At 40.4% G+C, this 23,966-nt stretch overlaps 1 protein-coding gene across 3 annotated transcripts in view; it reads right to left on the bottom strand.

The window, feature by feature from the left end:
- Window positions 1–23,966, bottom strand: part of ranbp9 (RAN binding protein 9) — an 85,790-nt gene that overhangs the window by 32,926 nt on the left and 28,898 nt on the right. For all 3 annotated transcript variants that reach the window (XM_080204559.1, XM_080204549.1, XM_080204568.1), the window contains 5 exons: window positions 19,649–19,701; window positions 17,585–17,752; window positions 13,221–13,243; window positions 1,945–2,129; window positions 542–654 (listed from right to left, as the gene is read on the bottom strand). In XM_080204559.1, coding sequence (XP_080060685.1) covers window positions 542–654; window positions 1,945–2,129; window positions 13,221–13,243; window positions 17,585–17,752; window positions 19,649–19,701 — 542 coding nt within the window. The remainder of the gene's footprint in view (window positions 1–541; window positions 655–1,944; window positions 2,130–13,220; window positions 13,244–17,584; window positions 17,753–19,648; window positions 19,702–23,966) is intronic.

Genomic DNA, 23,966 nt, shown 5'->3' with positions numbered 1-23,966 from the left:
TGTTAGGGGTAAGTTTTTCACTCAGAGGGTGGTGAGTGAATGGAATCAGCTGCCGTCAGTGGTGGTGGAGGCGAACTCGCTGGGGTCTTTTAAAAGACTTCTGGATGAGTATATGGGGTTTTATGGGATTGGGGGTTATAGATAGGTCTATAGATTGGTAGGTGTTGATGTGATCGGCGCAACTCGTGGGCCGAAGGGCCTGTTTGTGCTGTAGTGTTCTATGTTCTATTTTCAGTGAAAAATCCTTCTTTCTACATGAGTATTTCCAACATGCACTTAGCTAGGTAAAAATCCACTTATCATTTCTTAGAATATTTGCTTAATTGTTTGAGATTACTCTGAATGCTAATAACTCACAAGCTCATCACCAGCCACAAAGCTCAGCATTCTCTAAATTTTATTTTTACAAACGCACTGTCATTATTTAGGAATTATTGGGAACGAAAAAGCTGAGTAAAGTTCAGAGGGAACATAATTTTAAACAGCACACCTTCAAACAAGTCATCAGGCAGAATCAAGCTATTGTTCAATTTAGACTCACTTTGTCTATTCTTAATGGATGCTAGTTCCTCCTGGAAAGCCTGTCCTGTAGACCTGGCAAAGGCTTCAGCTGTGGCACAATAACCATGATGCACTAAGTAAGATGAAACCATTCTGGAAATTGAATTTAAAAAAATTTACACAACAGTCCAAGGTCAGCAGTATTTCACAATACAGTGCAGCTTCTAAAAATTCTAGTATAAAAGATGATTACACCAGGCTGTACATGTGCAATAACAGGAAACACTTACCAAACTCAATGGAAACTGTCTTGCGAGTGTGCACACGCCATGTTTTCCCCATTGATTTCAACATTCAGGTTACATGTTTTGCAGAGTTATGACATTTGTAAATATATTTGCAGGAACAGCCCACAAATATACGTGCACAAAAACTCTCATTGCACAGATCAAGATAATAGATTGTAAAAATTCACACAATAAACATCAAAAAGTCAGCACTTAAAATGTATTAAAACTTATAATGGGATATTTACACCAAAAAACAAACTCTTCACTAGTTCCTTCTTCTGTTACTGCAATTTTGTTACCAAGAGGACTCAGTTAAATCAGAAAATATTATCGACTCAGACAACCAAAATATGTAGTTAAAAGGGAAGCAGTGGGCTTTAGACATGTACATGAGAGAAAGACCACATGCACAGGATACAGACAAGAGTGATACGAGACAGATAAGTGGGTACAAACAGGGAAAAAGGCTGCTCATATGGGAGAAATGGAGAAAGGGAGCATGTGAGCTTGTAGAACATTGGAAGAGAAATTTATTGCTTTAAGCAATAAGAAAGACATGTAAACTGAACTGGAGAATTAATAGGTAACTAAGACCATCCTTTAATTAAACTTACATGCCAATCTCTGAGCCAATGCAACAGCAAAGCATTGAGCTATTCTTAGCTGAAATCAAAACAACTTTTTGCAGCTTTGTAAACCTGGGGGAGGGGAAAAAAAGAGAAAGCAAAGAGAAAAAGAAAGATTCCTTTCGATAGGAGAGGAGGAGGGTTTCTCAATTCCAAATTAAATGCCTGCCCAGAAATATAATTTTGTTATTGTTTGAGAGATGTAGGACTATATTTTACTTCTATGTCCATGACCAGGTCAGTTAATATCTCTTACTGGATGCATTCAAATAGGGCAAGGTTTAAAAGTGCAGCATTCAGCTGAATATTTTTTCAGTCACTATGACCAGATTTATTGTTAATAAAAAAAATTGAAATATGAGCATGTAGTTTGTAGCATTTAACATTGAGAAATACAAGTTGTAATTAGATGCAAGAAGAAATCCATCTAGCTTTTAAATCTAAATCAGAGTTAAATCACAGGAAACTATTTTAAATATTTGTAAATGAAAAATGCTACTGTAGATAACAGACAATGTGTCACCTACTTTTGAATCATTGTCTGCCATTCCCCTTCTCGATCTCCTACAGGGAATCTTTCAATCTGGGTCTGAATTTTAGATCTCCATTCTCGCATGTAGTCCTCTATATCAAAAACAAATGGATGCTGTCCAAAATTAGCATCTATCACCTCCCCTGGTGTCTGCAGTCCAACTGTGGGGTATAAATTTGGCTGAACAAGAGAAAAAAAATAATCACTTTGCAAGTTTTAGATTCTTCAAACAGTCCAGTATTTTCCTAGTTGACAATGGTCATATATATGGGCACTTTTGCAGCTGAAAATTACTTTAAAATAAGTTATTACTGCAAAGATTTATAATGAATTAAACTTGTAAATTTCTACTTCCTCCTGAGAAGCAGCATGATGTGCCAAGCTATATTTCCTCCTCCTACTCCACCCATACTTATATTTTACATGATTTAAGGATAATATAGCACAATTTTAAATTCACAAACATTGAACAGGACTATAGAATAAACTGGTCTGTGTAAAAATCTAAATAGTTTGGGGAGGGGTCACTTCAATCAATAATGCTTCTAGAAGTAACAAAAAAAATTTTCTATATTACTTTTGAGATGTGGGTGTCACTGACATGACCAGCATTCGTTGTTTATCCTTCAGCCTTTGAATGGAGTGGCTTACTAGGCCATTTCAAAGTGCAGTCAATAATCAATCACATTGCTGTGGACCCAGAGTCACATGTAGGCCAGACCAGGTAAGGACACCAGATTTCCTTCCTTAAAGAACCTAAAAGAATCTTTATGACAAGGGATAATAATTTCACGGTCACCATTACTAAAACTAGCTTTCAATTCCAGATTTTCTAATGCGAATGTAAAATACAACCAGCGACCATGGACCCATGTTCCCCAGAGTATTAGTCTGGGCTCTGGATTATTAGTCCAGTGACATTATGGGCAGGATTTTACAGCCTCGCTCGAGTGAGTTCAGAAATTCCAGCTCAAGGTCAACAGATATTTCCATTGTCTGCCCCTTGCCCGCTCCAATTCCATGGCAGACAGGGCAGCAGAATTCCACCATATGGTCCCCTCAAGCTCCAAGGGGAAAACATTGGTACTGTAGCTTGGCAGTTACAGTAGAAATCTGGCAAGCAGACACATAGCTCCATATCCAGGCTCCAGAAAGCATCACTACACCCTGCTAGTTTTGCTGATCCTGAAGTGATATAAGGCACACAGCAGTTGCAGTCCCAGTGGAAGAAGCAGAAAGAAGAGACAATTAGCACACCCACTCCACCCAAAATGGGACATCTCTATACAGAACACAATGAGGCATCCATATACTCCAACATCCACTTAGTGCTTGTGAGATCATAGAATCTCTACAGTGCAGGAGGCGGCCATTTGGCCCATCAAGTTTGCACAGACTCTCTGTCGGAGCATCTTACCCAGTTCCTATTCCCACAAGCCCATTTATTTATTCCTTTAACTCACAGAGCTTTGGACACAGAGACAATTTGCCATGGCCAATCCACCTAACTCCATAACATTTGGACTGTGGGAGGAAACTGCAGCACCCAGAGGAAAACTATACAAATACTGGGAGAACGTGCAAACTCCACACAGTCACCGAGGCCAGAATCGAACCTGGCCCCCAGCACTGTGAGGCACCAGTGCTAACCACTGTGCCGCCCATGGCTGAGATAACGTAACTACTTGGACTGATGCTTTTGCCTTCCTCTGCTATTCACGTGCCCAAACATTCTCCTTCCCATCCCTTCCGTATAGCTAAAGTCACTAAAGTCATAACACTTTTGTTTTTCCCACAAAAAGGGATAGATTTTACAAATTTGTCCCCCATTTTGCAGACTTTGTGCATTAGAGCTCTAGCCAAAAAAAAGTGTTGGCATTAACTTAGTGAACATACACAATATCTTCCATTCCAATGTGTTAGTGTTTCGCTCATCCATAAAATCTACACCTAATAATCAAGGTTCCAACATAACCTCTAAACTGCAAACTGGCCCTATACTACATATACAAAAGATTGGCAGAACGTGTCTTTGAGTCCAGGATGTGTGATTACTGGAAAAATGACATTTGCTGAATTCAAGGAAAAAGAAACAACAATACAGAAACAGCAGTAGGCCATCCAGCCCTTCAATACAGTTTTGCCCAAATCAATGGGATCATGACTGATCTAAATATTAACTCCAGCCACCTGTCTTGGTTCCCCTTGCACAAACTGGTAGAAATGTGGAACTCTGTGATGCATAGATTTTGTGTTTGCAGAGTTGTTTCTTGAATGGACTAGTCCTGACTTTAAAGGTTACATACCCTTATCCTAGACTGCCCTATCAGTGGAATTTTGTTTTCTTTCGACTACCCAATCAATTTCTTTCAAAATACCACATACCTAATTAGGTCACCTCTTAACCTATTATATGTCAGAGACTGTTAGCCTTGTTTACAAGTATTTATTCATATTCAGATAGGATTGTTAAATGGAACAAAAATGCAAGAGGAGATTCTTTCAACAATAATTTTCAGTGATCCTCCCCACCAGTCTCCCACATCCCCTCCATTACTTTTGGTAGTTAAGTACTACAATCACAAACTAATTCCCCCATTCTTATTATGTGAATAAACTGTAGCACTGCTGCAAGCGGTTTCCATTTCTCTTAAAATGTTTACATTAAACAATCCAGCTTCTCTAATGCAAGAAACACCTTTACAGAAATAAGTGTTGAAGTGAACCCAGAATATTACAAAAGCAAAACACTGCAGAAGCTAGAAATCTGAAATAAGAACTGAAAATGCTGGAAATATCCAGTGGGTCAGAGAGAAAGAGAATTAATGTTTCAGATCAATAACCGTTCATCAGAACCATTTTTCTGATATCCCTTGTAGTTTTTTTCTGTTTAATTTTAACGTGTTCATTCAAAGCAAGTCTGTTATTGAGACCAGAAAATAAATTTAGTGAAAGATTTCAAATGGATTACACACAAGGTTGGACTTTTAAAAACAGACAAGCATGGCAGATGGTTCCTTAGAAGAACTTAATCCTTTGGACTACACCAGCTCAGATACTGACACTTCGGTGGGGCCAGTAAGAATTATCTGGGGTTTCAACAGATGACTCACACCTCAAGTCAGGATCAACTGATGACGACTGCTGGGACAGCAATAGTGAGAACTCCTCGGTGGGTGCAAGCCTCTAAGTTCTGCTTAACAGGACACAAGATGAAGAATCACAGGAACCACCAATGAAGAAGATAATCATTAAGCAGCTGCAGAGGTTGTGCAATGTACAGGCATTTCAAGCACAATGTGCAAAATCATAATCAGATTCTAGAAGTGTGCCCTCAAGAATGAGTGGGATGGTACAGCAGGCCATCAGGTTGATGTTTCTTCTATGGATAAAATGGCTAATTGAATGGCGTATCATATGAGGCAATTCAGGTCTTGAACAAGGGTTTGCAGACTCTTGATTCCAGTAAAAAGGTGGAATAACCCAGCCTTGACAAGGCAGCACCGCTCTGATCTGCAATAAAGTGTTCTTCAGTACAGCAGCAGCAATGAAATACTGCTGGTCCATGAAAGAGATACCACTGAAAAGAGACAAGGAAATGAGAACTTCCCTCAAAGAGCTTTCACTTCTTCTCTAGTGCCCTAGTCAGAATCTGGCATTCTTGCCTCTTATTTTGATGGTAGAGTGTGCACCTGATCTGTGTGCTCTGACATGCACAGCAACCTGCTCAGCACTACGCTGCTGGCCTCTTGGGCGGGATGAGACTCCAATGCCTCCTACTTACCAGACTGAATCTTGCTGAGGCACTCTGCAATGCTCAGAGAGTCGGAGCTTCTCTCTGTTAAGTATACCCAAAAAAAAGGTACGAAATACTCCTGTTTTCCCGCACATTAATTTTTTTGGGAGAATCCCAGCCTTGTAGTTGCACAAGGATAGGCACACGGATGTCTTTGACATTGTGATATTAAGTGCCTCAGTATTAATTATTGCTGCTTTACACCACTTTTCCATGTTGCCCATCCTTGGTTCTGATTGCTAGTGGCCTTTTCAGTTGTTTGATGATGAATTGGAAAACCTGAATTAATAATAATAAAGGGGACTGTGAAAAGGAGCTTGGTTTTTGAAAGAACAGTTGTATGTTAGTGGAAGGTAGTGGGAAAGGATGGGGAAGTCTGACGTGGTTTTCATGAGCTGGTGAGATGGGTGGACCAACTGAAGCTGGGTGAATTTGACGATATTCAGAATGTCCCATGCAGCAATGTGTGCCACACATGTGCACTGCCCTCAGCACCACCTCCTCAGAATTCTTCAAAGAGACTTTGTGATCTGCACCTTTGTTCCTCCTACAGGTCAAAGACTTTGTGCTGATCAACCTCAAGCACCTGAACTGCATCTTCAGCATTCCAATGGTTTGTATGATGACATAGCTGGTGGTCAAATGACATGTACTGTATTCCTGGGCTTCATTCCTCAAATTTCTGAGAAGTATCACTGGAGCGCAACCTCAATGGAGAGAGAGAGAGTTTGGTGAGTGTGGAGAAACTTTATCATCTTTCTAGAAACCCAATATTGTCTGTATTTAACATTTAACTGCAAGTGCTATTTAAATTCTAAGTCATGTTCAGAAGGCCAAGCAGGGGGCAACTGAAATAGTTAAATAAGGACACTGGCCTGAACTGGTCTTTGCTGTACTTGAGCTCATCTAGTCCCTGTATTCAGAGCACATAAATTTAGACATTCTCAGTCCAATCAGCAGTAGAGTGCAACCTTAGAAGTGAGAGAGAGTTTGGTGATCTTAAAGAGTTTGGTGAGGAGATATTCATTTGTCTTTTCTAATACTTTCACTGCGTAGCATTTGGTTCTTGCTCCACTACAGGGGAAGAAGTGAACTGTTTGATGAATATTCGGTAACTGGACAAGGCCTATAATATTCTTATGGTTTGAAAGACTACAGGAAGTTGTGATAAGATTAATAAATATTTGAAAGAAAATAAATAATCAAATGAATTTAGTCATGAATGAAAGCATATAAAGTATGGCAGGACATGTGATGTGTCATGGGTGCAGAATGTGGAAACCTCTGGATACAACTGTGATCCAGGGCAGGTGGACCTGCAAGTGTCTGCAGCTTGAGGAGCTTCACCTCAAAGTTTTTGAGCTGGAGGCTAAGCTGTAGACTCTGTTACACATCAGCAAGTGTGAAAGTTATATGGATGCTTTGCATCAGGAAGTGGTCAGACCCTTTAGATTCGGGTCTTCAGGTTTGGAAGGTGGTCAGGGACAGAAGAGTGTGACTACAGCAGAGGAAGGGCAAGAGTGCAGGAGTATCAGGCTGTGCAATTGTCTAACACGTTTGAGGTTCTTCTTGCTTGTTTGGATGACAGTGGAGGCTATAGGGTGGATAAGCTGACTGTGGCACGAGGCGGGGGGGGGTGGCGGGCTGGCGGTGGGTGGTGGTGGTGGGCGGCGGCAGCAGAAGCACAAATTAATGTCTTGGCAGTAGGGGATTTGACACTATTCTCTGTTGCAAAGAACAAGAGTCTAAGTTGTTATATTGTTGCCTGCTGCCAGGGTTTGGGACATTTGCTGAGCTCTAGAGAAAAAAAACTTACAGTAGGAGGGAGAGGATCCAGTGATAATGACATGCGCAAGATGAGGAAGGAGGTTCTGCATAATCAGTATGAAGACCCAAGAATCAAATTAAGAAGCAGAACCTCAAAGATAATACTTTCTAGATTACCTGAGCCATGTGCAAATTGGCATGGGACTATTAATATCAGAAATGAATGTGTGGCTCAGACTGGTGTAGTGGATGTGCATTCAGGTTCGTGGCACAGCTGCACCAGCATTGGGGAAAGTGGAATCTGTACCGTTGGAACGGTCTACACCTCAATTGTGCTGGGCTGCATAATTAGGGAAGTAGAGAGGATTTGAAATTAAATAGTGGGGGCAGGGAATCAAATTTGGGAAGATATGGTATCAAAGAGTAGAGACAAGAGTGGATGTACTGTATTTAGATTTCCAGAAGACATCTGATGAGGTGCTACATCAATGGTTGTGAAACAATAAAAGCAGGGGGCAACGTATTGTCATGGACAGAAGATTGGCTATTGAACAGGGAACAGCTGACATAAATGGGTCTTTTAGTGACTGACAGGATGTAGCGAGTGGTGTGCTGGGGTCGCAACGTTTTATAATTTATTTAAATTGCAAGGATGAAGGGACCTAACACATGGTTCTGAAATTTGCTAATGCCACAAAGATAAGAAAATAAATTGTGAACAGGACATAGAGGAGGCTACAAAGAAACATAGGAACAGGAGTAAGCCATTCAGTCCATCAAATCTGCTCTGCCATTCAATATGATCTTGACTGATCGGACATTTGAATGTCTTTTGCACACACTATTGACATAATCTCTTACATTGTTATTAAGCTGAAATCTATCAACTTCTATCTCAAACACACTCAATGATTGAGTTTGCCCAGCCACCCTGGAGTAGAGAATTCCAAAGAATCACAACCATCTGTGTAAAGAAATTTCTCCTCATCTCAGTCCTAAGTGACGGTCCCTCTTATTTTGAAATCGTGTTCCCTGGTTCTAGACTCCCCAACCAAGGAAAACATCTTACTTACATCTACCCTGTATATTCCTTTAAGCATTTTGTAGGTTTCAATGAGATCATCTCTAATTCTTCAAAACTCTAGAGAATACAGGCCCAGTTGTGCAATTTTTCTTCATAAGACAGTCCCGCCATCCTTGGAACAAGTCTGGTGACCCTTTGTTACACTCCCTTTATAACACTAATTATCCTGAATTGAGAGGAGCAAAACTGCACACACTATTCCAGATATACAACTGAAACAAGACCTCACTACTTTTGTACTCAAATCCTCTTGTGATAAAGGCTAACATCTCATTTGCATTCCTAATAGCTTGCTACACCTTTATGTTAGTCTTCAGTGAATTATGCATAACCACACCTTGGAGCTGATAGGTTAAATGAGTGGGTAAAGATCTGGCAAATGGCGTATAATGTGGGCGAACTTGAAATGTTCCATTTTGAGGGGAAGAATAATGAATACAATCTAAATAGTGAGAGATTGCGGGATTTTGGTGTCCTGGTACATGAATCACAGAAGGCTAGAATGCAGGTGCAGCAAATAATTAGAAAGTGATGTGATGGCTACGGGGATCATCATCAATAAATCTCCCTGTCGGTCTTGTTGAATATGAGCTCCATTATTAAGGGGATGGAATAATTGGGAAGGAGAGTTCAAAACCAGCTGGCTCCACGCAGGCTGGCAGTCGATAGACTGATCTGCACTCTGCAGCTGTTGAAAGGCATTCAGGTATCACTGCAAATAAAAAGGTGATTGGTGGTGGAAGGCTGGTCTTAATTAGATTATTATGTTGACGAGAAGTAAAACAAGTTTTTTCTCCCCTTTCCACCATCTTTACTATCGAGGCAACTACTCCTCTGGGAAGAAACATGTCTCTTTTTGGGAAACTTTTTTTTTCAGGCCAACAGTATGGACGGCGACAAAGCAGAAAGTGATCCTGTTGACGGCATGCAGGACTCGAGCTACAGTGTGATAAAAAGCCTGATCTACCTGGATGACTGACCCCAAAATCTTTAATGGCTTGGCTAAAAAGCTATTATGACCCAAAACCCTCCATAATACTCCAGTGACACCACTTCAACATGGTAGGGAAACTCCTGAGGAATCCATCACCAAATTTCTGATCAGGTTGCGAAAACTGGCAGAGCACTGTGACTTTGAGCCACCCCTGAACAACAGGTTGCGAGACAAACTGGTCTGGAACCAACGAGATGGCAATCCAAAAAAAAAAATTATTGGCATAACTCATTTTGAATTAAAGAAGGCCATTGAGATAGCCCTATTGTTGGAGAATGCAAAAGGAGATTAGGAACTAAAGGGACTGTCAGATAGCAGTGTCCTCTGATTGGGCACAGCGGTCTCATGTAATATCCATCCCTCAACTGAGAGCAACGGTATCTGTAAAATAACCCAGTAGCCCTGGCAACAGTGGAGCCCGAGTTGCATCATCAGACAAGGGAAGACAGGGACAGTCTTCAAACTCCTAGGAAGCTTATTCTAGAAGGTTGTAGATGCTCCAATACGCCCAAGTATTTTACCTTTGCAAGTGCAGCAGAAGATCATAATCAAAGCTAATATATAAGGAAAGTCAAAATGCGGGCAATTTCAATAAAGACTAACGCCACTACCAAACCATAACTTGCAGAAAGATCCTTGACCGCTGACATTGCAATTAAATCGCGTTTCCCATGACAACGGTTGCTCCTGTTAGTAAGTGGCCACCCATTAAAAAGTGGATTTGGGAGCTATGGTCTCCAATATCAGGAAGCAAATTAATAATCACCTCCAGGTTGGTATTCAGCTCCTGAACCTGGAAAGTACAAAGGCCAGGATGGCCACCTATACAGGGGAACAGGTGAAGGGCACCACAGCAACCTTAGTGATTTACAGGCAACAGTTGGCTTGAATTCCACTCATCATTGTGTGAGGACAAGGATCTAGTCTCATGTAGCAAGATTGGCTCCAAAGCTGAAATGGCTAGAGATCTTTCAGCTCGGCTCAGGGGGACTATATGAAGTCATCAATAAGTACACTGAAATCATCCAAGGAGGACTTGGGAAAATAAGGGGAGCCAAAGCTAAGATTTATATTGACCCCTATACTATGCCCAAGTATTTTACAGCAATATCAGTTCCATACTCCCTACTGGAAAAGGTAGATTCAGAACCAGAACACGGAAAAGCTGGGCATCACAAGAACAAAACTGGTTACAGAGTGTGCCGCACCTGTTGTTCCTCTCCTTAAGCCAGGTAAGTTGATCTGACTTTATGGAGACTATTGGCTTCCAATCAATAGGGTTTCTAACAGCTCGGTGGATACTTCATGCCCTGGATTGAAGACCTGTATGCCAGGTCAACTGGGAGCTAAACATTTTGGAAGTTGGACATGAGCCACGCATATCTCCAACTTGAATTGGCCTCTTCCTGAGATGGTCAGCTTTTCATATGCCAGGCTTCAGCCAATTTGATTCTCTCAAGTGTTATCAAGAAATGGCTGATGGCACTAGATACTGCAAAGGCTATGGGTCCTGATAATATTCTGGCAACAGCACTGAAGACTTGTGCCCCAGAACTAGTCACACCCTGGCCAAATTGTTCCAGTACAGCCACAACATTGACATCTACCCAGCAACGTGCAATATTACTATCCACAAAAGGCAGGAAAAATTCAACTCAGCCAATTACTGCTCCAGCTGCCCCACAAGTCTACTCTAAATCAAAGTGATGGAAGGAGATGTTGACAGTGCTATTAAATGGCACATACATAGCAATAATGTGCTCGCTGACACACAATTTGGGTTCCACCAGGGTCCTCAGCTCATTATTGCCTTGGTCCAAAATGGATAAAAGAGTTGAACTCCAGAGTGAGAATGATGGTTTTTGACATCAAGGTAGCATGTGACTGAGTGTGGCATCAAGGAGCCCAAACAGAACTGAAGTCAATGGGAATCAGGAGAGGGGGAACATTCCTCCGACTGGAGTTTTATGTAGCATTAAAGAAGATAGTTGTGATTGTTGGAGTTCAATCATCTCAGTTCCAGGACATCACTGCAGGAGTTCCTCAGGGTAGTGTCCAAGGTCCAACCATCTTCAGCTCAAAAATGATTTTCCCTCCATCATGAGCTCAAAAATGGCGTTGCTCATTGATAACTGCACCAATGGTTTTGCAACATTCATGACTCCTCAGGTGCTGAATATCCATTTGCAGCAAGACCTGGACAATGTTCAGGCTTAGCCTGCAATAAGTAACATTCGTGCCACACAGGTGCCAAGCAATGACCATCTCCAATGAGAAAGAACCCAACTAACTGCTCTTGACATTTAGTGGCATTACCATCACTGAATCCCCCATTGTCAACATCCTGGGTGTTATCATTGACCAGAAACTTAATTAGACCAGCCATAAAAGTACTATAACTAAAGAGGTCAGCGGCTGGAAATTCTGCCTAAGTAACTCATCTCTTGACTCACCAAAATCTGTCCACCATTTAAAAGGCACAAATCAGGAATGTAATGAACCAGCCACAAAAAAGAAAAGGAAGATAGATGGTTTTACAATATATATGGTGGACATCAACTGGAAGGGCAAAACGGCCCCGAGTGAAGTAATGAGTAAGTGATGTGTGTTCTGTTTTGTTGAATAGTAGTTCCATTACCTTCTGATTACCACTGCAGCTGAGAAAAGACTGTGGGAAACAGGAGAGAACATAGATCCAAAAAGGTTCCCAAAATATTTAGTAACCATCCATTTAGGAAAAGAAAGAATCCTAAAAACTCAGATATTAATGATAAATGTTAAATGGAGATTCCAGATAATGCACCCTCAGAAATATGCAACCAGTACTCATTAAGCCACAATGTGTGTTTTTTTCCCTCCTCCACACTTATCCTCCAAGGAAAGCCTTCAAGTTGTCAAAGCCATTACTCACAATAGTCACCCACTGGTTGCTAGAAGAATGATGTGGATATGCTGGTGTTGGGACTGGGGTAAACACAGTAAAAAGTCTGACAAAAGTCTGAGAAAAGCCTGGTGTTGTCAGACATTTTACTGCTAGAAGAATCCCAACCCTAAAGAAAAACCAGAGTCTTGATTAAAGTGTTCTAAATCATTAATTAATTCTGGAGTGATGATACTAGGGGATAGGACAGAATCTAATGATTTCACTGAGACAGCCATAAATGCAACTTTTCTATGTACCATTCCCATCAGAATGATAATTAAGAAGACGGTTCCAAAACACATGTCACACCATGACAACAATGAAGTTATTTTTCTGTCCCAAATGCAATTCAGACTACCCAAAATTTAAAAGAAACCAGATAAAAACAAGATAATGTGGAGATGTGGTGCTTAAATTAAGATTCAGCTGTATCAGGAATCTGACAAGGTTATAAAATAATTCACTCACCCATGCTTAAACTCTGTTTAGAAAAACACAAATACAGAAAATATTGCAAGTACCCAAGTCAAGCAGCATCCATGGAGGGAAACAGTTAACATTTCAGGTTGCTGACCTTGGATGTTGCCTGACATTCTATGTATTTCTAGCATTTTGTTTTCATGTCATATTTCCAGAACCTGCAGTGTTTTGTTTTTGTATACATAAAAGCGAGCTTAGGAAAAATATTGTAAAAAGAATTGACTTACTGGTAGATCTGTGAAAGCAATACCTGTGGTTAAACAAAAAAAGAAAATATCAGCATAAGTAACAACAGACGTCTTGTGTCTTACTAGTTTTCTATGAGTATGAAATTCTCATTGCTTAATAACTACTACTATCATGCAGAAATTAAAACTAGTAAACCAGTATTGGCACTGCAGGATTTGTATAATTTTTACTCAGTCCTGATACGCAACTTATTGTGTCAATTTAATTGGATCTGCAATTTATTGGAACTGTTATTTTCAACTGTCAGGTCTGGTGTCATCTGAAATGATTCTCGGTTTAAAGACAACCAACAAATTTACACATATCCATCTAATAATATTAAACAGCGATCTGTTACAATACTTTAAAAGTTAAAACAGTTCAAAACCAATACTGAAGCAGATTTATTGATGTACTACACATTTTATAACAGATGTAAAATTCACTGCCTCGTTAAAGATTCCAACAAGGCTACCAGTCTTTTCTCCAATTTGACATAATGGTGACATCTAATGTGGCCTCACTTTGGAATGAATATCAGAAAAAAAGGGATCGCCAGATTAGGCCAGCTCCCATATATGTCAATGTACACTTCCCAAAAACATCATGCAATTAAAATGAATGCATTCATAGTGTGTGTATAAACATGTATTTACATAATACAGTAATCATTTTTAAATGTAGGTATATACTTCAATAAGTGTTCAATTAAAAGCATGTTTCAGGTAATGGATTTGTTACTCCCACTCAATTACAAAGAAAAACAATTAGCACTGATCTCACACCTTTCAAATCTTATGCTTTCCTACAACTATATCCCCAAGCAAAAATGGTGAAGTTGATTCTGTTTTCTGGTTATTCAAGGCACCCAGAAGTAAGGGGCAAGAGTAGGTGAAATTACATCACCAGTGATCTAAAAGAACAAAAAAAAATTACACTTGATTAAATGCATGACAAAAATAAGAGGCTGCTTTGAATACTCTCCTTAAGATGACTGGGCACAAAGGATAGGTTGTGTCAACTCTGCAAGAATGTCCTCTGCAACAATGTGCTACATGCACTATGCCACCAATGGATAAAATCTGCATTAACCAAATTAATTCCTTGCATGATATTACAATATCAGGGAAAAAAAACAACCCAAACTTTGAGCACCTCTCTCTTAAAACCTATTTGAACATAAGAAATAGGAGCAGGAGTAGGCCATCTAGCCCTTCGAGCCTGCCCCGCCATTCAATGAGATCATGGCTGATCTGTTGCGGCTCAGTTCCACATTCCCGCCCTCTCCCCACAACCCTTAATCCCCTCTCTTATCAAAAAACCCATCAACCCATGTCTTAAAAATATTTAGCGAGGTAGCCTCCACCACTTCAACGGGCAGAGAATTCCAGAGATTCACCACCCTTTGAGTGAAGAAGTTCCTCCTCAACTCCGTTCTAAACCGCCCCCCCTTTATCTTGAGGCTGTGCCCCCTAGTCCTACTGTCCTTTCTGAGCAGGAAGAGTCTCTCCACCTCTATCCTATCCATCCCATTCATCATCTTATACATCTCAATGAGATCTCCCCTCATTCTTCTAAACTCTAACGAGTACAAGCCTACTTTATTCAGCCTCTCCTCATAGCTCAACCCCCTCAACTCCGGCATCAGTCTAGTAAACCTCCTCTGCACTCCCTCCAAGGCCAAAATATCCTTGCGTAAGTACGGCGCCCAAAACTGCACACAGTACTCCAGCTGCGGCCTCACCAGTGCCCTATACAGCCGCAGCAAGACCTCCCTACTTTTATATTCAATCCCCCTCGCAATGAAGGCCAGCATCCCATTTGCCTTCCTGACCACCTGCTGCACCTGCAAGCTGGGTTTTTGCGACTCATGCACAAGGGCCCTGAGGTCCCTCTGCACCGTCGCCTGCTGCAGTTTTTCGCCACGTAAGTAATAATCCTTCCTACCATCATTCCTACCAAAGTGGACCACCTCGCACTTGCCAACATTAAATTCCATTTGCCAGTTCCTGGCCTTTTCGCCCAGCCTATCTAGATCCTTCTGCAGACTCTCCACACCCTCCGCACAATTTTCCATTCCACCAATCTTGGTGTCATCAGCAAATTTCGACATCCTACACTCAGTTCCCTCCTCCAGATCATCTATATAAATGGTAAATAGCTGAGGCCCCAGCACCGACTCCTGGGGCACTCCACTAGTCACCAACCGCCAATCCGAATAGCACCCATTGACCTCCACTCTCTGCCTCCTATTTGACAACCAATCCTCTATCCACGCTAACACCCTACCCTCAACCTTCTGCAATAACCTCTTGTGAGGTGCCTTGTCAAACGCCTTCTGAAAATCAAGAAAGACCACATCCACCGGCTCTCCTCTATCCACCGCCCTAGACACATCCTCATAGGACTCCAGTAAATTTGTCAGACACGACTTCCCTTTAACGAAACCGTGCTGCGTCTGCTCTATCAAGCAATTCCCCTCAAGATGCCTCGCTATTTCCTCCTTGATGACGGATTCTAACATTTTACCTACAACAGGCGTTAAACTAACCGGCCTATAATTCCCTGCCTTTTGCCTGACACCCTTCTTAAACAACGGCGTAACATTAGCCGTTTTCCAATCTTCCGGCACTTCCCCGGAATCCAGCAATGTCTGGAAAATAACCACCAAGGCATCCGCTATCACCTCCGCCATTTCTTTCAGAACCCTTGGATGCATTCCATCCGGTCCTGGTGACTTGTCCACAATTTGGCCCAGCTAAACAAGAAAGCTCTCTCACTCAATAAGTTATTTTAGCAAATGATTTAAAAAATGAAAAGAGAAGGATTTCCACTCCGAGCTCACAGAATCAGAATTGAAGCTTAAGAATAAAATTAAGTTTCAAGAACAAACGTTCAAATAAGTACTTTGATCTGGTTCCTTGAAGGTCAAACATTCGCAAGCTACTTTTTTTTGGGAAGGGGCAGGAGGTGGAGGTTTTGAAAAAACAAAATGATATAAAAACAGTCCAGACTCAAACGTCATCTGGAACGTGATCCAAGCTATCATGCTGGTCCGAAATTAAAGGAAAACCACTAAAATCAAATTTAAAAAAAAAAATGGCATTCAACTCCTTGGCATAACATTGCAACATGAATGAGGAAAAGATCTGCAAATTGTAACATATTTAACCCTCTGATTTAGGTGAGGAAGCTGAAAGATGGAAGATTCTAGGCATACGTTAGAAAGTGGTAAAGAATAGACGCTGGCATCTCTCCTTTGGTTAAAGTTTCTTATCTGCACCTTGAGAATCTTTCATTAATTATCAGGACCTTCAACAAACCAGAAACTTCTCCCTTTATGGGAATAGCAGTACATGAGACTTGCCTAGACGGGCCAGATCTTGTGCACAAGAAAGTCTTCCTCCCTTGTCCCTGCGATCAAAGCATCAAGGCCTCATTTTGCAGTAAACAAGGCCAACATGATCAAAGTTTCTTGTCAGAGTCATACAAGTAATAAGAGCCTGGTAAAGAGCCTTGGTAGTCTCCCATGACAGATATTAAACAATTAAATAATTATAAAAATAAGATAGACTGAAAGTCAATTTTCTTTTTAAATTTTTATGAGGAAATGCTGATCATATAACATGTCTGACCATCAGACATTATATTTGACTTATTATAACACTATCAACAAACAAAAGATTAGAAACTAAGAATTTGAAAAACAAAAATGTATAAACATAGATTTCAGACCACATTAGTCAGCAGCCGTGATATGAGCAAATACAAAGGAGTGAAAACATACCATCATTGCAAAATCCACCCTTTTTCCAAATTAAAAAAAAGTTAATCAACTCAAAACTAACAGCAGTGTTCAATCCATATTCTTCATTTTTGTTTCTGCCTTTGTACAATTTATTTTCTTCAATTTGCAAAGAGATAAAAATTTGCATTTCTATAGCATTCCTCATTTGCAGAAAGTTACTTAAAACACTAAAAAACAGGGATGAAGTACTAATGAAGAATCAAAGACATATTTACACTGCTTTGACCAACATCACTAATTAGCAAAAATTTAGAAAGATATCAATTTCCCTCAGGGATTGACAGCTAGCTATCAAGAAAGGACAGGGTGAGGGAGTAAATAAAGCAAAAAGTCCTTCCGTTGCACAAACACAATACTAAATTATTTCAGTTTTAAACATTCCTTAGCACTATGGTCTAAGTGCTCTTTCCAAGCATACATGAAGCTCATATCTCCAAGAAATTTCTGAACTGCACTTAAAGTGTAAAAATCAAAAAAGGACTTAAATTTCAATGACTTCATCATTCATGCCTTTAATATTTCACGTAAACTGGATTCATCCTTGTAAACACATACCTAAACTGTGACCATTCTTTGTGTAGAAACAGGTATTATTGATCAGATTTACGCAGCATCCAATTACATCCCCAGTTGTAAACGTTGGTCCATAGGGCTGTCCAGTACCAGAGGAACAGAATGAATGACCATCATCCCCATGGTAACCATATGAATGTTTATCCCAGCCTAAAACAAAGTTCCATATTAAGAAACAACGTTGACATGAATATATACCATACACTCTGGAAAAAGACAGTTTCAATATAGATTTCAAACCACTGATTTTAAAGCAATTGGTTAAAAGCTTGGTTATCAGACCCATAGAACTAATAATGTTCAATTTATTTGATAAGCAGTTTTTTAGAATTATTTTCTTCAAGAATTGATTTTTTCTCCACACCTTCCCATTCCATCCCAAGTGGGCAGTCATCAATATAATTCAGAGTTCAAGATGCAAAAAAAAATTATGCTTTGTTTTAAAACTTTTCACAAAATATACTAGCCAATCTCCCTGGCATCATACATGGGGAGATGAAACCAAATGCAGTTTTCATGTGGAAGGAGGGCTTAATTACAGTATGATAATTACACAGCTTCTATTATAAATTCTTATATGCCATGTCTATAAATAGAAAACGCTGACAGGAAGTAAGTATCATCACAAGCTGACTAGGCAGGCTGTTGGAGAAAAGAAGAATGGGTCTTGATCAAAACAAATGCACCTGCCTATAGTCCCCTTGCTTTTTTTTTAGTGCCATTAACCTAAAAGATATCCCAAAGCACTTCATAGAAGCGTAATTGGATAATACTGGAACTGAAGCCAAAACAAAATTGAGGAAGGCCAAAAGGGATCACTAAAGATGAAAAAATAACGTCCTTTGCTTCAAATCTGCAGCATTTTTGATGCTAGAAACACATCAGGTCAATTAGTATCTTGAAAAATAATTAGTACTTTGAAACAGGATGTCTTGTAACATTCTTTTGTAGATTGCTCAGATACATTTTGTGTTGCAAGACAATCAACGCAATACGACATTGTAAACAGTTTCATCCATTGGCTATAAACAAGTGAACCATGGTTTCGCTAACATTTCGTTAACAATTGCAAAATTAAAGAGTGCACATGAATAGACTTTGTTTCATGCTCTGAAATTACCCCAATACTCTATTTGATAGAGGGAATACTGTATTGAAACGAAAAAAAACCTTCATAGCTACTGAGGATAAATAATATACAATCTTTGGGTAAGGTATGACTTTCACACATTATGTTTATTGTGGCATAGTAACAATCACATGCTCCAGGCAGGAAAGTGCAATAGAAGCTGTTGAAATTTACCCACATCCAAAAGGGTAGAATTTCTGAGATTTTTAATAATTTCAAATAAAAAGTATCTCTCTTCTGAAAAATTCAAATTGCACCGTCAGTTATGTCAAGACATTCCTACTGTCGTGCTAATTGCTTTTTGTGGGAGCCTCAGTCCTGGCCTGGCCTGATACCTGCACTTCAAATTTTAATGAGATCAAGAGGGGGTTAGGTTACCTGATCGTGACATTTTGAACTCTGCTCTCCTCTGTTGTTGCAGGGTTTTAAAATTAAGGTTAATATTCCTGAAGTCTACACTGAGTTTGGCTGGTGCAGTCCTCGAGATCAAAAGTTAGGAAGGTCTGAGTTAAGATCACGAAAGAGCAGACGAAGCAACAAGTCAGAGGGACATCAAGGGCACCCTTCAGGTTCTGCTTCTGCTCTTTTCAGATGCCTACTGATGAGCTGTATATATGTTAGTTTTGATGTGGAAATGCCAGTGTTGGACTGGGGTAAACACAATAAGAAATCTCACAACACCAGGTTCAAGTCCAACAGGTTTATTTGGTAGCAAACACCACTAGCTTTCGGAGCACTGCTCCTTCATCAGGTGACGAAGGGGCAGCACTCCAAAAGCTCGTGGCGTTTGCTACCAAATAAACCTGCCGGACTTTAACCTGGTGTTGTCAGACTCCTTACTATATATGTTAGTTTTCCAGGATTACTAAGTGCTTATATTGTTTCTTGAAGGATCACAGTCTAAATGAAGCACCTACCTGGAAGTCTGTTCATGTTGACACCTTGAGCAGAAAGTCCAATGCCCATGTACCTGTAACAACATCATTCTTAACTTTCTTCAATCAATCAAGTTTACATGTTACTTTTCTGCAAAAAATTTTTAACACAAAAAGATTTGATTTATTATCGTCACATGTATTAACATACAGTGAAAAGTATTGTGTCTTGCACGCTGTACAAACAAAACATACCATTTATACAGAAGGAAACAGCGTGCTACAGTAATAGCTATGGTGTAGAGAAAGGTCAACTTAATGCAAGGCAAGTCCACTCAAAAGTCTGACAGCAGCAGGAAAGAAGCTGTTCTTGAGTCGGCTGTTACGTGACCTCAGACTTTTGTATCTTTTTCCCGGAGGAAGAACGTGGAAGAGAGAACGTCCGGGGTGCATGGGGTCCTAAATTATGCTCGCTGCTTTACCGAGGCAGTGGGAAGTATAGATAGAGTCAATGGATGGGAGGCTAGTTTGTGAGATAGATTGGGCTACATTCGCAACCTTTAGGCACTCCAATACTTATAAGCTTAACTTACCATATATACTGTTCCTGTTGACAGCCAATTTTGGCAACAGCTGTGGCAGTATTAGTGCATCCAGTTGTAGAATGATACTCCAAGATGCATGTTGTCATGGCACTGATGCCTCCAGTGCCCCAAAGTCCACCCAGAACATATCCCACATCACTGAAAGCAAAGACTTACACAACTGCTTCTAATAAAAGTGGTTCTACAAAATGCAATTGTAAGTTTTCAAATGAGAAGTGAAGGTTCATGTCACTGCGGATGACCATAAGACACAGGAACAGAATTAGGCCACTCAGCCCATTAAGTCTGCTCCGCCATCCAATCATGGCTGATTTTGTTTTTCTCATCCCAATTCTCCTGCCCTTTTCCCCATAACTCCTGATCTCCTTATTAATCAAGAACCTATCTATCTATCCCTGTCTTAAAGACACTTAATGACCTGGCCTCCCTAGCCTTCTGCAGCACAGATTCAACCAGAGAGTGGTGAAGAAATTCCTTCTCATCTCTGTTTTAAAGGATTGTCCCTTTAGCCTGAGATTGTGCCTTCTGAGTCATAGATGTTTACAGCATGGAAACAGGCCCTTTGGCCCAACTTGTCTATGCTGCCCTTTTTTTAAAAACCCCTAAACTAATCCCAATTGCCTGCATTTGGCCCATATCCCTCTATACCCATTGTATCTACGTAACTATCTAAATTCTTTTTAAAAGATAAAATTGTACCCATCTCTACTACTACTTTTGGCAGCTTGTTCCAGACACTCACCACCCTGTGTGAAAAAGTCACCCTTTGGACACTTTTGTATCTCTCCCCTCTCACCTTAAACCTATGCCTTCTACTTTTAAACTCCCTTCCCTTTGGGAAAAGATATTGACTACCTACCTTGTCTATGCCCCTCATTATTTTATAGACCTCTATAAGGTCACCCCTTAGCCTCCTACGATCCAGAGAAAAAAGCCTCAGCCTATTCATCCTCTCCTTATAACTCAATCCATCAAGTCCCAGTAGCATCCTAGTAAATCTTTTCTGCACTCTTTCTACTTTAATAATATCCTTTCTATAATAGGGTGACCAGAATTGTATAAAGTATTCCAAGTGTGGCCTTACCAATGTCTTGTACAACTTCAACAAGACACCCCAACTCCTGTATTCAATGTTCTGACCGATGAAACCAAGCATGCCGAATGCCTTCTTCACCACTCTATCCACCTGTGACTCCACTTTCAAGGAGCTATGAACATGTAGCCCTAGATCTCTTTGTTCTGTTCTAGTTTTTCCTACTAGTGGAAACATCCTCTCCATATCCACTCAATCCAGTCCTCACAGTATCCTGTAAATTTCAATAAGATCCCCCCCACTTATCCTTCTAAACTCGAAAGAGTACAGACCCAGAGTCCTTGACCATTGTTCATACGGCAAGCTCTTCATTCCAGAGATCGTTTTTGTGAACCCCCTCTGGACCCTTTCCAAGGCCAGCACATCCTTCCTTAGATGTGGGGCCCAAAACTGCTCACAATACTCCAAATGGGATCTGACCAGAGCCTTATACAGCCTTAGAAGTACATCCCTGCTCTTCTATTCTAACCCTCTCGACATGAATGCTAACATTGCATTTGCCTTCCTAACTGCCATCTGAACCTGCATGTTAATGTTAAGAGAATCTTGAACAAAATCCGATTTCCTAAAGCATTTTCCCATTTAGAAAGTAGTTTATGCCTCCATTTCTCCTTCCAAAATGCATAACCTCACACTTTTCCACACTGTTTTCCATCTGTCACTTCTTTGCCCTCTCTCCTAACCTGTCTAAGTCCTTCTGCAGCCCCCTACTTCCTCAATACCACCTGTTCCTCTACACAACTTTGTATCAATGATAGGGTGCTGCAGCTTCAGGAAAGTGGTCATCTTGACTCTGCAACCAGATATCAGGAGAAGATTTGCAGACCAGAAACTGAAACCAAACATCACATCATCTGAAGAAGTCATTAAATTTATTGTAAAGTGGTGGGTGTGTTCAGACTTGAGAGAGTGACAGCCCCTAAAGCAGTTGTTCAGAGATAGCCCATAGGGCAGCGGGTGTTCAGAGACAGTGAGCCCATAAAGCATCACTCATTTCAGAGACAGAGTCCATAAAACAATGGGAGCTCACAGAGACAGCGATAGGAGTTCAGAGAAAGAAAACTCAAAGCAGCAGGCGCTCAGAGATACAGCGAGCCCAAAAACAATTGGGATTCAGAGTGACAGCTCATAAAGCAATGGGAACTCGGAGTTAGAGGGATCCAATAAAACTAAAGGGTGAGAACATATCTGAGGTGAGCAAATTGGAATCATATATTGGCAGACAAGACCGTGGCTTAACAATGGGCTACCTTCAAAGAAGAAGTATTGCAGACAATGTCAAGACAATGTTAAGGGAATGACAATATTCCCTTAAAAGGAGGAAGGTAGGAGAAACACATCCTGAATGCCCTAGATAACGAGAAAGGTAGAGGTGACGATGCATGCATACAACAGACATCAAGTTAAAAAATCCAGGAAAATCAGGTTGAATATAAAAGGGACCAGAGATGAAGAGAAAAAGTGAAAAATCATAAAAGCAAGGAGAGAAGAAGAGGTTGGCAACTAACGTAAAAAGGAAACCCAAGGTCTTCTATAAGGATATAAATAATAAAAGGGTAGCAGAAGAAAGTAGGGCAGAAATTTGCACATGGAGCCAGGAGCAATAGCAGAGGTATTAATGGGTACTTTGCAACTGTCTTTGAAAAGGAAGGTGATGTGGTGGCAGAGGTGGTAACTGGTACACCAGATGATTTTACAATTGAGGAGGAGATGGCATTTGAAAGACCGTCTTTACTGAAAATTGATAAGGTACTGAATGAGATACCTCCAAGAGTATTGAGGGAATTGAAAATGAAAATCCCAAAGGCACTAGGGTAATCCTTCAGTCTTCCTCTGACACAGGTATGGCACCAGGGGACCAGGGAATTGTGAATGTTACATCCTTGTTTAAAGGGTTGCAAGGATAAAGCCAGCAACTACAGGCAATTCAGTTCAACTTCAGTGATAGGGAAACGTCTGGAAAATATAGTTTGGGTGAAAATTTTTTAAAAACCCAATAGTCACTCAGAACTGTGCCAAATAATTAAGGAAAGCTAGCATGGTTTTAATATGGGAAAATCACGTTTAATTAATTTTACTGGAATTGTTTTGAGGCAGTAACAGAGAAGATTGATATGATTAATCCATTGATGTGATATACGTGGAATTTTAAAAGGCATCTGATACACCGCCACACAACAGATCCGAAAACAAAATTCGAGCTCATGGAGTAAAAGGGAATCTAGGCACTTGGATATGAAATTGGTGAATGACAGGAAACAGAAAATAGTGAAAATAGTTTTTTTTTTCAGATTGATGGAAGGTTTGTAATGGAGTTCCCCAGGGGTCAGTGTGGGCCTTTGCTTTTCCTTATTCATTTTAATGACCTAGATTATGGTGTTCAGGCCATGATTTCATAATTTGCGGATAGTATGAAGATTGGAAACAGTCTGCTGTCAGGGAGATAGTCTTGAACTTCAAAAGCACACAGACGTGTTGGCGGATTGGGCAGACAAATGACGCATGAGGTGATACATTTTGGCAGGAAGAATATGGAAGGACAATACAAAATAAAGCAAGAAACTCTAAAGGAGGTGCAGAAACAGAGGGACCTGGGTGTATATGTACATAACATAGAACATAACAGCGCAGAACAGGCCCTTCGGCCCACGATGTTGCGCCG

This window comes from Carcharhinus amblyrhynchos, chromosome 2, assembly GCF_965287045.1.
Source record: "Carcharhinus amblyrhynchos chromosome 2, sCarAmb.v2.hapA, whole genome shotgun sequence".
NCBI lineage: Eukaryota > Metazoa > Chordata > Chondrichthyes > Carcharhiniformes > Carcharhinidae > Carcharhinus > Carcharhinus amblyrhynchos.
This window is presented reverse-complemented; position numbering and strand designations above follow the sequence as displayed.